The 15,744-nt window shown below is 44.0% G+C and overlaps 1 protein-coding gene across 1 annotated transcript; it reads right to left on the bottom strand.

The window, feature by feature from the left end:
• Nucleotides 1–5,582: 5,582 nt before the first annotated feature.
• Nucleotides 5,583–11,906, bottom strand: LOC101392780 (saoe class I histocompatibility antigen, A alpha chain-like). Its single transcript, XM_087437807.1, has 5 exons — nucleotides 11,875–11,906; nucleotides 10,200–10,660; nucleotides 9,734–9,997; nucleotides 7,900–8,676; nucleotides 5,583–7,719 (listed from the first exon to the last, which is right to left on the bottom strand). Exons 1-4 carry the CDS (start codon nucleotides 11,904–11,906, stop codon nucleotides 8,588–8,590), a joined length of 846 nt encoding a protein of 281 aa, XP_087293933.1. The 3' UTR covers nucleotides 5,583–7,719; nucleotides 7,900–8,587.
• Nucleotides 11,907–15,744: the final 3,838 nt, after the last annotated feature.

Raw genomic sequence — 15,744 nt, 5'->3', positions numbered from 1 at the left:
TGGGTAGACTGCTTTCACACTTGAACTGCAGCACCAACTCTTCCTGGAGTCTCCAGTTGGTGTCCTACCCTACCCTACAGATTTTGGACTTGACAGCCTCTACAATCACATGAGCCAATTCCTTAAAATAAACCTCTCTCTCTATGTATATAGGTGTAAAGGAAGTGTATATATATATATACATTCACACATATGTATCATAAATATGTGTACATATAAAATATGTATATTTTAATATAATTACATATTTTCATATATTTTATGTTTATATATTATAAACATATTTTTATATATTATAAACATTTTATAATATATAAACATAAATATTCATATATATTAAATACATTTGATATTAATATATATTAAAAAGTAGTACACAAGCACACACACATCCATAAATATATTTTCTGAAGGACTCCATTTCCCCAAATGTTTCAGATGTTCAAGACTGCATAGTAATATTCTAGCTTTAGCCCTAACTAAATGTTAGTTTAGTCTTTTTTTTTTTTACTGCAGTCACATTGGTTTATAACATTGTATAAATTTAAGGTGTACATCATTATACTTCTGTTTCTGCATAGATTACATCATGTTCACCACCCAAATACTAATTACAATCTATCACCACACACATGTGCCTAATCACCCCTTTCGCCCTCTTCCCTCCCCCATACCCCTCTGGTAACCACCAGTCCAATCTCTGTGTCTATGCGTTTGTTTGTTGTTGTTTTTATCTTCTACTTATGATTGAGATCGTACGGTATTTGACCTCTCCCTCTGACTTATTTCGCTTAGCATAATACGTTCAATGTCCATCCATGTTGTCACAAATGGCTGGATTTCATCGTTTCTTATGGCTGACTAGTATTCCATTGTGTATATATACCACAGCTTCTTTATCCATTCGTCCCTTGATGGGCACTTAGGTTGCTTCCAAGTCTTGGCTATTGTGAATAACGCTGCAAGAGCAGGAAGAGCAACTGAGATCCCAGGATTTTTTAGTCTGTCTGTCCACAGACTAAAAGACAGATTTTTCAGTCTGTCCACATTCAGTGGACCAGGTAAGAGCTCCAGTTTTTCTTCAGTTGTGGGTGGCAGATGAGTGAGTCATTCAGCCAGCAGCAAGGTGCCTGGTGTTCCTAGAGCTATCTTAAGTTCCCCTGTTGAGGACTCCACCTGCACGTACCACAACTGTATATTCATTTGTGAGCAGGCTTCTCTTCAGAAATGCACACATGACATCCCCAACATTAAAACCAATCATTGTCATCCCCAGTGAATCCTACTAATTGGACACTCTCCTAATTCCCACTGAAAATTGGCTTCAGACTTGCATCTGAGAATTTGCATCCAAAGCAGGAAGTTGTTTTGGGGTTTAGATCTTGCTGATCTGGGAAGCTGTTCTGAAAGGCAACTTTCTACAGGCAGAAGATCAAGGGTGAGCTTTCAGCAGGAGATAAAATCCTGATGGGAGAAGACAGATGGGCAGATTCTGAAGCAAACTTTAGTATTTACTATATGAAAGTTTTTGGAATATATTCACTAGCCTCTTTTTTTAAATTGATATAAAATACACATATAAAATTTACCATTTTAACCATTTTAAAGTGTACAATTCAGTGACATTTAGTATATACACAATATTGTACAACCATCATCACTATCTAGTTCCAGATCAATTTCATCACCCAGGAAGGACATTGCTTACGCATTAAGTAGTCACCCCCCATTCCCCTCTACTCTCAGACTATGGAAACCACTAATCTGCTTTCTGTCTCTATGCATTTGCCTCTTCTGCATATGTCATATAAATGGAATCATGTAATATGTAGCGTTTTGTGTCTGGCTTATTTCACTTATCATATTGTTTCCAAGGTTCATTCATTTTGTGGCATGTATGAGTACTTCATTCCTTTTATGGCCACATAATATTCCATTGTATGGTTATACCCATTTCCTTCATCCATTCATCAGCTGATGTACATCTGAGTATGCAATTGTCTTTTAAATCATAGAGGGGAAAAAAGAGGAGTTACAAACAAATGAAAAAAGCAATCATACTGGCTTTTACATTTAGCTATGTAGTTACCTTTCCCAGTGTTCTTTATTTCTTCATATAGGTTGAAGTTACTTTGTAGGGTCCTTTTATTTCAGCCTAAAGGGCCCCTTTTAGCATTACTTGTAGGTCAGGCCTACTAGAGATGAACTCCCTCAGCTTTTGTTCATCTGACAATGTCTTAAATTCTCCCTTATTTCTGATAGATACTTATGCCAGATATAGAATTCTTGGTTGACAGTTTTTTTCAGACTTTAAATTTGTCATCTCACTGCCTTCTGGACTCCATAGTTTCTGTGGAGAAATTGACTGTTAACCATATTGAGCATTCCTTATAGGTGGCTAGTTACTTCTCTCTTGCTGATTTCAAGATTCTTTGTCTTTGGCTTTTGACAGGTTGCTTAGAATATGTCTCTGAGTGGTTTTCTTTAGCTTTATGCTGCTTGGGGTTCATTGAGTTTCTTTAAATTTGAGAGGATTTTGACCATTGTTTCTTCAAATAGTCCTTCTGATGCTGTCTCTCCTCTCCCTTATGGACTCTCATAGTGTGTGTGTTGGTTTGCTTGATGGTATCTCACAGATCTCTATGGCTCCGTTCATTTTTATTCATTCTTTCTTCTTTCTGCATAATTTAATTTAACCTACCTTCAAGTTTTCTGATTTTTTTTTTGCACATTTAAATATGCTTTTGAACCCCTCTGGTGAATTTTTCATTTCATTTATTATACTTTTCAGCTACAGAATTTCTATTTCATTCGTTTAATAAATTTGTGTCTCTTTCTTGATAGTCTGTATTTGGTTAAACATAGTTCTCCTGGCTCCTTCACTTCTTTGTGCGTGGTTTCCTTTAGCTCTTTGAGCATATTTAAGATAGTTGATTTAAATTCTTTCTCTAGTAAGTCTAATGTCTGGACTTCCTCAGGAATAGTTTCTGTCAGTTTCTTTATTTCTTAAGAATGGGCCATACTCTCTGGTTTCAATAAATGCCTCATAATTTTTGTTGAAAACTACACATTTACAATATTATAATGGGATAAAAACGAAAATCATATTTCCCCCTTCCTGAGGCTATTTATTGTTACTTGTTGTGGGTTGTAGTTGTTTGTTTGTTTTGGGAATTTTCTTACCTATTTTTGTATGGACTGTATTCTCTGTTGTCTGTGGTCACTGAAGTCTTAGTTCTGTTAGCTTAGTGGCCAGCTAGTGATTTGACAGAGATTGCCTTAAATATCTGCAGCCAGAAGAAACCAAAGAAAAGAAAACATTTTCCAGTCTTTGGAGCTGGGCTCTGAGAGTGTGTGTGTGTATGTACGTCAGGGTATGCCTTCTACACTCATCTGAACAGTTTACAACTCTGCCTTTGCCTTCCCTTCCTGCTTGTGTGGAGATTGAAGATCAGCCAGAGGTAGGATGTCATGGCCTTCTCAGGTCTTTTCTGATCATGTGCCCCAACCTGGGTGTGCACATGGTCTTCCAGATTCCCAGGAATTTGTGGAAGTTTTCACAGCCCTTATCGTCCAAAGCACCCCACTCCTCAGCTTTTCCTCCCAGGCTTTTCTGCATGTCTATTATTTGCACCAACTGATGTTTTTGCCCCTGGTGACAGCTGCTGGGTTATTGACATTTAAATATTTTCGACAGATGCCCTTTGCCATAGCTCCTTCTCTGACCTGAGAGAGTTCTGAGTGAGGGGAAATAAAGACAAGCCATTTGCATTCACCCTTCAGGTCACAACAGAAAATCACAATTCCTTGATAACAAGGTCCACTCTGATCCCTCTGGCACCAAGAACCCACACTAAAGACAGGCTGTTGTCTTCAAGATCACAGCTGAGTTGGGGAGCAGGAAATGGGCCAAGACTAGGTGACGATACCACAAAGCTCTCCTACGGAGTTTCTGTTGCCTTTTTCCGTTTTGAGAATTCTCTTGGTATCTAAAACACTCCATTATTTTCCAGAGTTCCAATAAAATTGAGTCTGACAGTTTTTGCTAGTTTTTTCATTGTTCTGTGTAAGGACAAGTTGAAGTTCCCTATGCCACCATTTGCTATGATGTCACTCCCTTCAGCCTCTTTTCAATTGTACTTATGCATCACAATTCCTGGTCTTCTAAGGACTTCCAGGAAACTCATTCATTTGGCAAACATTTGTCAAATATCTCCTTTATTCTGGGTACTGTGTATAAAGAGTGGAGTCTGAATAAAAAGAATCAAGCTGTCTCAGCCCTCAAGGATGACACAGCCTAGGTGGGGGCGGGAACATAGGGAAAGGAATTAGAACACAACATGTTAAGTATTTTACCTATCTTATGTCTGTAAAAGTGTGCTAAAGGTGCCATGCACAAGAAGGGAAGATCTGCACATGCCCCAAATGCCCCTGCCCTGAGCAGTCATGTGGACACCCCTCCCCCTTCATATCCCGTAAGAACCCTGATCACTTTCCCTTCACGGAGAAGGTGTTTTAGAGCACAAGCTCTGCCTCTTCCATTCATTGATCAATAAGTAAAGTTTCTGCTCGGCTACTCTGAACCCAGTCTCATTCTATTAGCATGAGTGGCTCCGGACAAAAGGACCCACTTGCGCGTCACTGGTCCCTTAGGGCTTGGTAACAGAAAGCAAAATAATGGCCCCAGAAATATGTCGAAGCTCTAATTTCTGGAACCTGTGAATATGTTACCATGCACAGCAAAAGAGACTTTGTAGATGTGATTAAAGGCATGGACCTTGGAACAGAAGCCATTATCCTGATTTTGGGGGAGGGGCTAACCTAATCACATGGGTTCTTAAAAGTGGTAGACACTGAAGAAGTGTGAGTCAGATGGAGTGTTGAATTTCATCTGTAGTACTTTCTACATCTACTAAGATATGATCATCCCTGTCTTTTCTAATTCTTTAATCAAGTGGTGAATTGCATTAAAAGATTTAAAGTTTAAATATCCCCCCATTCTTGGGATACCTCATGTGGTCAAGATATTTTATTGCTGTATAGTACATTGATGAATGTAGTCCACTATTTTTTCTCAGGATTTTCACATCTAATTTCTTTTTTTTTTTTTTTTTTGTGAGGAGATCAGCCCTGTGCTAACATCCGCCAATCCTCCTCTTTTTTTGCCGAGGAAGACGGCCCTGGGCTAACATCCGTGCCCATCCTCCTCCACTTTATATGGGACGCCGCCACAGCATGGCTTGCCAAAGCAGTGCGTCGGTGCGCGCCTGGGATCCGAACCAGCGAACCCTGGTCGCCGCAGCGGAGCGCGCGCACCCAACCGCTTGCGCCACCGGGCCGGCCCCTCACATCTAATTTCTTAATGGTGACTTTTTTATAATGATTTTTTCTTATTGTTCCCTAACTGGTTTTAGGATCAATGTTACTCACGTCTAATAAAATGAGTTTTTTGGCTTTCCCATTATTCCTCCATTCTCTTGAATATTTTATATAAGATCAGGAACCTTCTTTAAAGGTTTGGTAGAACTTACCTATAAAATATTATAGATATGGTTGAAAGGAAATAGAATTCTTGCAACTGCTTTAACTTCTCTACTTGCGCTGTCTTTTCCATTGCCATAAATTTCTTCATAGTTTTAAGGTTGTTTAAGGGCCAGCCCAGGTGCCCTAGTGGTTAAGATCGGCATGCTCTGCTTTGGTAACTGGGTTCAGTTCCCAGGTACAGACCTACACCACTCATCGGTCAGTGGCCATGCTGTGGTGACAGCTCACATACAAGAGGAAGATTGGCAACAGATGTTAGCTCATCTTCCTCAGCAAAACAAAACAAAAAGATTGTTTAAATTTCTCCTAGATCTGCAGTGACACATTTGTCTGAGACAACTATGTTTAGTTCTTAATTAATTTCACCTATTTTATTTCTCTTTTGAAAGAAACAGCTGCTATCAGCAGGCTAGGTGATCAGCAGTGGCAGATGCCAGGTCAGCCTTGGTCAGTGGGAAGCCACATTGCTGTGCCCTTGCAGTCTCTATCCCAGTCTTCACAGCCACTTTGTACAGGACTCCATGAGCAAGACCTGTGGTGCTGGGCACAGGCTGAGTGACACTGTCCATCAAGTCATCTCCCCTACTTGATTACAAGCAACTGCCACCACATGGATACCCTCTGCTCTGCCACATGCACACCAGTGTATTCACCCACTCTGCCCATGTCAGGGAAAGGAATTACCCAGATGCTATGAAAATGAACTTAGCCCCTAGGCAGAGATGGTAGAAGAAACTACTGGAGTAGAGACCCATTTAAGTGCAGAAATGGAAATTTGCTTGTAGTGGCAGTGTCTATGAAGAGCTTAGGACCTGCCATGCCCAGAGTGCCCTTTGGAGAAAAGTACCCTGTGATGGTTAATTTTATGCGTCATCTTGGCTGGGCCACAGGATGTCCAGATATTTGGTCAAAAATTATTCTGGACGTTTCTGGGAGGGTGTTTTTAGATGAGATTAAAATTTACATCATTGAACTTTGAGTAAATCAGATTACCCTCCATAATGTGAATAGGCCTCATCTGATCAGCTGAAGGCCAGAATAGAATAAAAGGCTGCTTTTCTACCACCCCAAGCAAGAAGAATTCTCCAGCAGCCTTGAACTGCAACAGTGGCTTTTCCTGGTTCTCCAGCCTGACAACCTTCCAATAGCCTTCAAATAGGAACTGAACATCAGCTCTTCCTGAGTCTCTACCCTAGCAGCCTCCTTGTCTTAGTCCATTCAAGCTGCTGTAACAAAATACCACAGACCAGGTAGCTTACAAACAAGAGAAATTTATTTCTCACAGTTCTGGAGGCTAGAAGTCCACAATCAAGGCACCAGCATGGTTGCTTTCTCTGGTGAGTGCCCTCTTCCTGGTTCATAGCTAGAGGCTTCTTGCTGTGTCCTCAAAGGGTGGAAGGGGCTAGGGATCCTTCTGGAGCCTCTTTTTTAAGGCAGTAATCCCATTCATGAGGGCTCCACCTCATGGTTTAAGCAAGTCCGAAAAGCTCCACCTACCAATTCCATCACATCAGATATTAGGATTGCAACTGTGAATTTGTGGGGGACACAAACATTCAGAACATAGCATGACCCTACACATTTTGGGCTTGCTAGTCTCCAAAATAATGTGATCCAATTCCTTATAATAAATCTCTTTTTATGTATTTATCATGCATATATTAATATATATAAATATATTTATTGTAAATATAAATATAAATGTATATATCAAGAGCAGAGGTTCCTGAGGAACAGAATCTTCTGAACTGATTCTGCGGTCTCTGGAATTGGTTGTCCAATCTGATCAGATATAAAGACATTCACAACTCTATTTCCAGTAGGAAAGAGAGTAAGAACTGATACTCCATGGCATGATCTGGCAATACAGATATGCAAAATATCTCCATTGGATACTCCTAATCAAACACCTGTAAGAGGCAAGGATCTGGGTGACCATGTACATGATACTTTCAAACATGGAAACTGATCAGGGAAGATAACACTGGACAGTGTGGGGAGGGGGTCATGGGGGAGATCAGTCTCCTCACCTCCTCACGTTATGCTAATAGGAATGCAGACACATTCAGATCCCCTTTGCAGAAAGCAAAGTCAGAGATTTCTGAAGTTACAACAGGAGGTGGGATGTGAACAAATCTTGCATAATTCAGTTCCCCACAAGGCAGCTGTATCACACTATAAAGAAAATAATCATAAAGAAATTCAGGTCAGTCCTAGTTAAGTGGTGAATTCTAAACAGCCCACCACATGCTCAAAATGTCCGGTCAAAGAATCCCCATAACCTAGTTCTGTCATTGGGTTCTCCCCCAACCTCTCTCCCACTTCCTCCAAGTGGGAGGCCCTCCAAGATCTCACCTTTAGAAGCCATGAGAGACACATCTGAGCTCAGGGCATTGTTGCTGCCTGGGATAGAACAAAACAGGACATGGTCAGAGCCCAGAGAAGATGAGAATAAAGGAGGAACCATGGGGTAAGTGAGCTCCTCAGGGCTCCCATCTATACGATCACAAGGGTCTCAGAGATCACCTCCCCTCCATACTTACTTGCTGACTGAGCACAGCTCCCTCCTTTTCCTTTTGTGGGAAGAAAATATCCTGTGAGAAGCCAAGGAAGAGGCAGAGCCATGGGGTCCTAAAGGAAGCCCCTAGTCCTGTACCTGAGAGAAGTTTCCAGAACTGTGATTACAGACCCAAGGCAGGATCAGGAAACATGAGGAAAGTACGTGTGTGGGGACTGGACCAACCACACTCCTGGAGGTCTGTCCTCAGCAGAGATTTTCCCTCTGTCCTGTGACTGTTGGGAATCAGGTCCCCATTGCCACACTCATCAAAGTGATAAATTTGTCCTTCATTTTCACATGTGCTTTACTAAAGAGTAAGTGTTAGCAAATAGGGCCCCAGACTAGGAAAGCACACATGCCTGTGGATGGGACTTCCCATACATGACATAGGGCAAACTTCTACCTGGGCTTGAAACCCCACAGTGGGATTAAAAAAAAAAAAAACTCAAATCACACCCCTTCCCTACCTGAGCACTTCTTCCTTCAGGTCACAAACCCAGCGACCACAGGTCTGAGGAGAATCAGGCCAGCAAGGATGTCCATGATGGGGATGATGGACTGAGGCGGCGGCTCTGGGAAGGGAAATGAAGGTGAGGGCCCTAACCCCCAGTCTCAGCTCTGACTCTGCTGAAGTTCCCGAGAAGGGCTCCTGATTTCCCTGAGAAGAGGCTCTAAGCCCATGTCTCCCTCCTTACACCATCTCAGGTTGACCGGCTTGGGCAGTCCCTGGTGCTGTACACGGCAAGTGTATCTCTGCTCCTTTCCAGAAGGCACAACCACAGCCACCCACTTCTGGAAGGTGCCATGCCCCACAGGCCTGGTCTCCACAAGCTCTGTGCCCTGGCTCTGGTCCTCCCCATCACACGGCCAGGTCAGGGTGATCTCTGCTGGGTAGACGCCCAGGGCCCAGTACCTCAGGGTGACCTCATGGTCAGAGATGGGGTTGTGGGTCTTATGTGTCTTCAGGGGGTCTGAGAAGAATGGTCAGAAAATTCAGGAACTTTACATCCCTCTTGGGCCACTGATGCAGTGCTCATGTGACCATCCTGAGAATGGACAGGACAACTGGAGTGGGAGAAGGGAGTACAAAACCCAGACACCAGGCTGGACACAGGCATCTGGAATAATCTCTGTTCTTTGGAAATTTCTAGAATCAAAGTGAGACATCCCAGGGTAGGAGGCAGGTCTCTGAGGGGGAGAAAAGGGATTTCTAGTTCTGACTTAGGTGGAGGCCAAGTAGCTCAAAAAAGCTGGAGTCAGAAGTCAAACACATAGAGTGTAGGGCAGAGAACAAGGCCTGAGAGAGAGAGAAAGTCCCCCATGGTTTCCAAAGCCACTGCCAGAGTCAAAGGGAACCACTGATCAGTTGTTTCAGAGGTGGCTTCCCCCTCCATCCCAGGAGACACTGCATCCCTTAATTGTCTACAGAGAAGGGTGGGCAACTCTGGGCGAGTCACTCTCTGGTATGCAATCTCAACACCCGGGTGGATTCCTCACTCCGCATCCGTGCAAGGGGCAGTATTCTGGCTTCAATCCCGCTTTCCTCCCCTACTAGACAGACACTAGCCCCAGCCTAAGGGGAGATCAGGAAGGCGCCCCGCGGCCCCGCGGCCCCGCAGCCCCTCCTACCTGCGCACTGCAGCATCTCCTTCCCTTTCTCCAGGTATCTGAGGAGCCACTTCACACACGTGCCCTCCAGGCAGTTCCTCTTGCGCTCCGCCTCAACGGCCGCCTCCCACTTGCGCCGGGTGATCTGAGCCGCCGTGTCCGCCGCGGTGCAGGAGCGCAGGTCCTCATTCAAGGAGATGTAATCAGAGCCGTCGTAGGTGAACTGACTGTATCCGCGGAGGAGGCGCCCGTCCGGCCTCACGTGGCATCCACCAAGCCACTGGCCTCGCCCCCGCGGTCAGCCCCGCCCACTTAGCTCCGCCCCTGAGAGACCTACCAGCGGTGATTGGTCAGAGCTTTTTCAGTATAAACCGAAGACAAAACCCACGGGAATCTCCGCGGACTCTTCCCGGATCAAGGGCCATGTTGGCGGACCGCGTGATGCTCGGACCTGGAAACTCGCGGCGACCCTGGGGGATACCAAGACTCGTGACCAGACCCGGCCCGCGTCGCTCACCGGCCTCGCTCTGGTTGTAGTAGCCGCGCAGGATACTCAAATTGTCTCGGAAACCCTGTGCGTGGTCCTTGGCCTTCCGCGTCTCGTCCTCCCAATACTGCGCCCCCTCCTGCTCCACCCACGGCGCCCGCGGCTCTATCCTCGGACTCGCAGCGTCGCTGTCGAACCGCAAGAACTGCGTGTCGTCCACGTAGCCGACGGCGATGAAGCGGGGCTCCCCGCGGTAGGGATTGGACATGGTAATGTAGAAATACCTCATGGAGTGGGAGCCTAGGGGAGGGGAGGAGTTGAGACCCGGCCCGACCCCCCTCCCTGCGCGGGTCCCCGGGTCTGAGGTTGATGGGGCCGGGAGCGGGGAAGGGGATGAGGGGCTCGTTAGATGGACAAGGGGCAGTGGGAGACCCGAGTGGGTGAGAGGAGGGGATGGGAGGCTGCAGAGGGACAGGAAGGGTCAGAACGGGGCGGGGCCGAGGTTGTAGGGGGCGTGGTTCCGGGGGCTGTGGAGATCCGCCTTCCCCGGGGGTCCTGCGCCCCCGCCACACGGTCCCCTCGCTCCGCTTCCCACAGAAGGCGTTTCCTCCCGACCCCGCACTCACCAGCCCAGGTCTCCTTCAGGGCCAAGGCCCCCAAGAGCAGGAGCAGATGGATTTGGGGCTCATGACCCAGACCCTCAAAATCTGGGGAGAATCTGAGTTCAGGTGGTGGGTGAGGACGTTATAACCCGGAACCGCGGTGCTTCTGAATGGCTTCTCTAGAAACCAATGGAACTGAGACCTGGGGCAGCTTCATATGTGTCCTGGCAGGAGGACCGGACACTGGTTTTGAGAGAGAGAAGTGAAACTCTGCGGAGATGGGGACTCTCCAATTCTTGGCTTCCACACCCCACACACCATCCTCGTGGACTGAAATCCTGACAACCATGCTCAGGGACCTGGGACTTTTCCTGACCCCTCCCTCCTGCACCAAGTGCTCTTTGTCACACTATCTCCCTGAGGCCTGGCCACGGGGCTGTATGAGGAAACCAGGGAGAGACCCCCAGCCCTGGCTCAGCTCTTTTTCCTCTCCTCCCCTTCCTGGCTTCCCTCTACCAGACCTGTACTCTTACTCCTTAACTCTTCCCCTGGACTCTTCTAGAAGAAAACTTACTCCCAGGGAATATGGTGCCAGAGAGTGAGCTGGCCTTGAGAAAGTGGGTGAAGAAACAATGGTTTCCTCTTTAAACCTGGGACAGTTGTGCTTGGGGCACCAGGCAGAGATTCTGGTAGAGACCAGTTTCCTTTCTGTTTATTAACTACAGTGGGTAACACAATCTTGCTAACCCCTGAACATCAGGAATCTAATCTGTAAAAGTAGTGATTTTACCTTTCATATGTAAATATGTCTGAATAGCCCTGCAATAACCAAACAAAGCTCATAAATTTCACTTTCCTCAACCGTGAGTCCAGGTGTTTGTATTTTAAAATGATCTCCATTCCATAGCCCTGGGTTTGCCTGTGTGAGTCCCCACACGTCCTCAGGACAGAGAAGCACATGGAGGCGCAGTTTGTTACTGTGTATGATCTGTGCCTGGCCCTCAATTTGTAAAGGTGACTGAGGCAGGGTGGGAGAGGCTAAAGCCATTGAAAGAAGATTTTCTATTTCTTACATTTCCCGAGAGGAGAGGGCAGGGCACACCATACGGGGCCACATGGGGAAGCACCAAGGTGGTCAGGAGGCAGAAGGAGAGGAAGAAAGCATGGCTCAGAGCACTTAGGGTATTTTCCTCAAAAAAGGCAAGGTAGCAGGGCTGGGATAACATCTTAGGATTGACTAGTTTGAATAATGTCATTGGTGGGCTCTGAGTTGCAGGTTTGTCTCTAGCTGTCTGATACCTGGCCCTAGGTAATTAGGGCAGAGGAATATTGACTCCTGGAGTGTAAGAACCTGATAGAAGGGGTGGTTCAGAATATGAGCTCTGGATTGTTTAGTTTGCAAAGGAAAGGCTTAGCTCCTGGGCAAGCCCTTTGCTGTCTCTAAGAACTGGCTAGCCCTGGGAGGGGCAGTCTCTCCCCAGTTATCAAGTCCACAAATGCCAGAACATCAAGAATACAGAAAATAAGAAAATATCATGACTATAGTATATTTCAACCAGAGTGTGCAAACTTCAGTCACCTCAAAGTTGCAAGTATTTAGTGCAGTCAAAATGCCCTTCACCAATGCTCATGCACTGCCTATGTTTATGAATTAACACCTAAGGGATGTGCATATTTTATTGGGGCATTTGGTATTGTTTTCTTTAACTTGATTAACAGAAGGAGACAATTGGTTTTTAGGCAGCCCCACAGAATGTAGTAAATACTAGCTGCAAAGACTATCCTGCTAAACCATGTAGATATATATTTATTAAAAATCTATATAACAGTGACTTAAATCTGAGAATCCCACTGCTTTAGAATTCTTTACCTCTGCTTCTTTTCCTCACTCCTGCTCCTCCAGCCCTTCTCTCTGTCCCTCTCACCCTCAGCCCCTCTTCTCTCCTTAGTCTCCACCATTCCCTCACTTCTGAATTTTGGCACCAGCGCCACCCCCTCACCTGCCCCCATGGACTGTTCTCCCCACAGGGGTCAGTGATCCTTCTAATGTGAGTCAGGTTGTGTCATTTCTTCACTCAGAATGCTCCAATGGCTCCATCTCACTCTTGCGAAGCCTCTAGAATGTAAGGCACATGAGCACGGGGGGCTTTGGGCTACTTTGGTTATTAAAGTTGTAGAGCCAGCATGCAGAGCCATGCCTGGTACATTGTGAACACTGAAGTAATTGTTGAATGAATGAATAACAAATCTGATTGTATTAAAGTTTAATTGCACCACATAAAAACTCAAAATGAAAAATATGAAAACAAAAATTAGGAAAGATTTTATTTCATGCAACTAGTGCACATGACAGTTCATAAATTCATTCCTGTGGAAAAAAAAGCTTTTGTGCTTATCTGTACCACAGTGGAGCCTATGTATTAGTTTTCTATTGCTGCATAAAACCACAAACACCATGGCTTAAAATGTTACTCGTCTATATGCTCACAGTTCTGTAGGTCAGAAGTACAGGCATGGTGTGGAGTGGTTCTCTGCTCAGCGTTTCAACAGGTTGTGTTTGCAACCAGAGCTCGAGGTCCTCCTCCGAACTCATACAGAGCTGTTGGCAGAGTTCCGTTTCTTGTAGTTGTGCGACTGAGGTTCCCACTTCCTTGCTCTATGTCAGTGGGATGCTGATCCCAGCTCCTATGGCCACCAGCACTTCTTGCCATGTGACCCCATCCATTTTCAGGCCCTCCCTCAAATCTCTCTCACTCTTCCCATCTTTTCTCTCAGGAAGAACATACTCCTATTAAAGATTCTCGTGATTAGGTCAGGATTACCCCGGGTAATCCCCCTGTTTTAAATTCAGCTGATATGGACCTTAATCACATGTGCAAAACCCCTTCACAGTAGCACCAGATTAGTGTTTGATGAAATGATTGGGAGAAGGGGAATAACCAGCAGTTGGTTATTGCAGGCCATCTTAGAATCAGCCCAGCGGGGCCTGGTTCTTCTTTTTCTGTTTAATTTGATCACAGTTGGAAATCAAAGTTCAAATAAATAGATTTTGTGAATGTTAATAACACTCATTCTGTCCACATAGCCATGGAAATTCTTCTTATATTTTAAAACCAAATGATATGTTTAATATTTCATAGTTAGTTTGGAGCAAATCAAAATTAAAATGCAATAATTCAGTCTCTTCTTTGGATCCTCTATTAGTTGTTTATGGCTGCATAACAAATTACCCAAAACTTAACAATTAAAAACAGTAAATGCTTATTATCTCCCAAAGTTTCCCAGAGTTAGAAATCCAGGAGAGGTTTACCTGAGTTCTTTTGGCTTAGGGCCTTTCTCAAGGTTGCAGTCAAGTTGTCAGCCAGGGCTGCTACATCTGATGGTTTGACTGGGGCTGGGAGACTCACAGAAAACATAGCTCACTCATATGGCTGTTGGAAGGGGCCTCAGTTCCTTCCTGGATGGTCCCAGGAGGCCTCAGTTCCTAGCCACGTGGACTTTTCCATAAGGTGGCTAGTGACTCGGTAGCTGGCTTCTCCCAAAGCAAGTGATCCAAGTGAGAGAGCAACCAAGATGGAAGCTGCAATGTGTTCTATGTCCTAGACCCGGAGTCACACACCATTCCATCAGCCTTACTCTATCAGTTAGCAGTGAGTCATTAAGTGCAGCCCACACTCAAGAGAAGGGAATTGAGCTCCACCTCTGGAAGGGAGGAGTATGAAAGAATTTACATACACATTAAAACCAAAATTAAATTAAATGTTGTCTCCGGAGTTTGTAAATCAAATGCTTCTTTTATCTGATTATTTTTCTTAAACATTTTAAATTTCTCATTTGAAAAGTGATGATTAAAAGTTTGAGACAGAGAAAGGAGATACAAGAATATTTGTAAGATTTTTTTGCAATTTGAGGATATATAGCTAGATCAAGTAGTTCCATGACATGGGTGCCATTTAACAATATGCCTTTAAAATAATAACTATCATTGTTTTTCCTTAGAAATTTCAAATTTAGTTTGTTAAGAATGTCCAAAGTATTGGCTAAAATGCCAATTTTCTTACTCAACATCATCTTCAAAAGTATTTGTCTAATGAAATTACTTTTCAGTTAGAAAAATGTGAATCTCATACCTTAGTCTATACACCTAGCTTAGCATCATGGCAACAGTTTTGGTGGGGTGTAGTAGGCAGAAATGTTTAACTCCAATCTAGAAACAGTTTTCAAAAACTGGCTATTCAGTTGGCATCCTAAAATAAATTTAACAACTTTCACTGTGTTGTTTTTTTTTTTTACCTTTGAAATCAATTTTATTTAAAATAAAACTAGCATGTTTTTTACAATGTTGAAGTAGGTATTTGTTGTAAACCAAGTATTGATACATATACGAAGTCCTTAATTCAAATATGAAAATATAAAAACAAGGAAACAATGGAAATATTGGGCTGAATGGGATAACAAAAGATTATCTAATCCAAACATCTCATGGCATGAAGGAATGCAAAGTGAAATAAGTCAGAGGGAGAAGGTCAAATACCGTATGATTTCCTTCATTAAGTAGTAGATAATAACAACAATAAACAAACACATAGGGACAGAGATTGGATTGCTGGTTATCAGAGGGGAAGCGGGGAGGGAGGAGGGTGAAAGGGATAATTCGGTACATGTGTGTGGTGATGGGTTGTAATTAGTATTTTGGTGGTGAACATGATGTAATCACTGTGTTTTGGAATGAGATTTGGTAGAAGTGATTGGGACGGCAACGTGATTCTAAAAAGCACTGTTATATGTGCTTCTAAAGTTTTTTTAAAGCAGCTCTATTGTGTTTTCCATTCACACTGTCTATCTATCACTGGTTATCCCTTTATTAGGTTTTCAAATTTATATTGATTAACAATGTGCTTTTTCACTTCTGTAAAAGTAGTTAATTCAGTTCTATATGAGGA

The sequence above is a fragment of the Ceratotherium simum genome, chromosome 13 (genome assembly GCF_057802395.1).
Source record: "Ceratotherium simum simum isolate JZ-2026a chromosome 13, ASM5780239v1, whole genome shotgun sequence".
In the NCBI taxonomy this organism is placed as follows: Eukaryota; Metazoa; Chordata; class Mammalia; order Perissodactyla; family Rhinocerotidae; genus Ceratotherium; species Ceratotherium simum.
This window is presented reverse-complemented; position numbering and strand designations above follow the sequence as displayed.

Coding starts and splice junctions, on each gene's coding strand:
- LOC101392780 (XM_087437807.1), bottom strand. CDS start 11,906: ATGGTGTGCCCTGCCCTCTCCTCTCGGGAAAT. Junction 10,661..11,874: donor GCCCTCTCCTCTCGGGAAAT/GTAAGAAATAGA, acceptor GTCCCTCTGCAG/CCTCCCATCCCCTCCTCTCA. Junction 9,998..10,199: donor CGGGCCGGGTCTGGTCACGA/GTCTTGGTATCC, acceptor CGCGGGGGCGAG/GCCAGTGGCTTGGTGGATGC.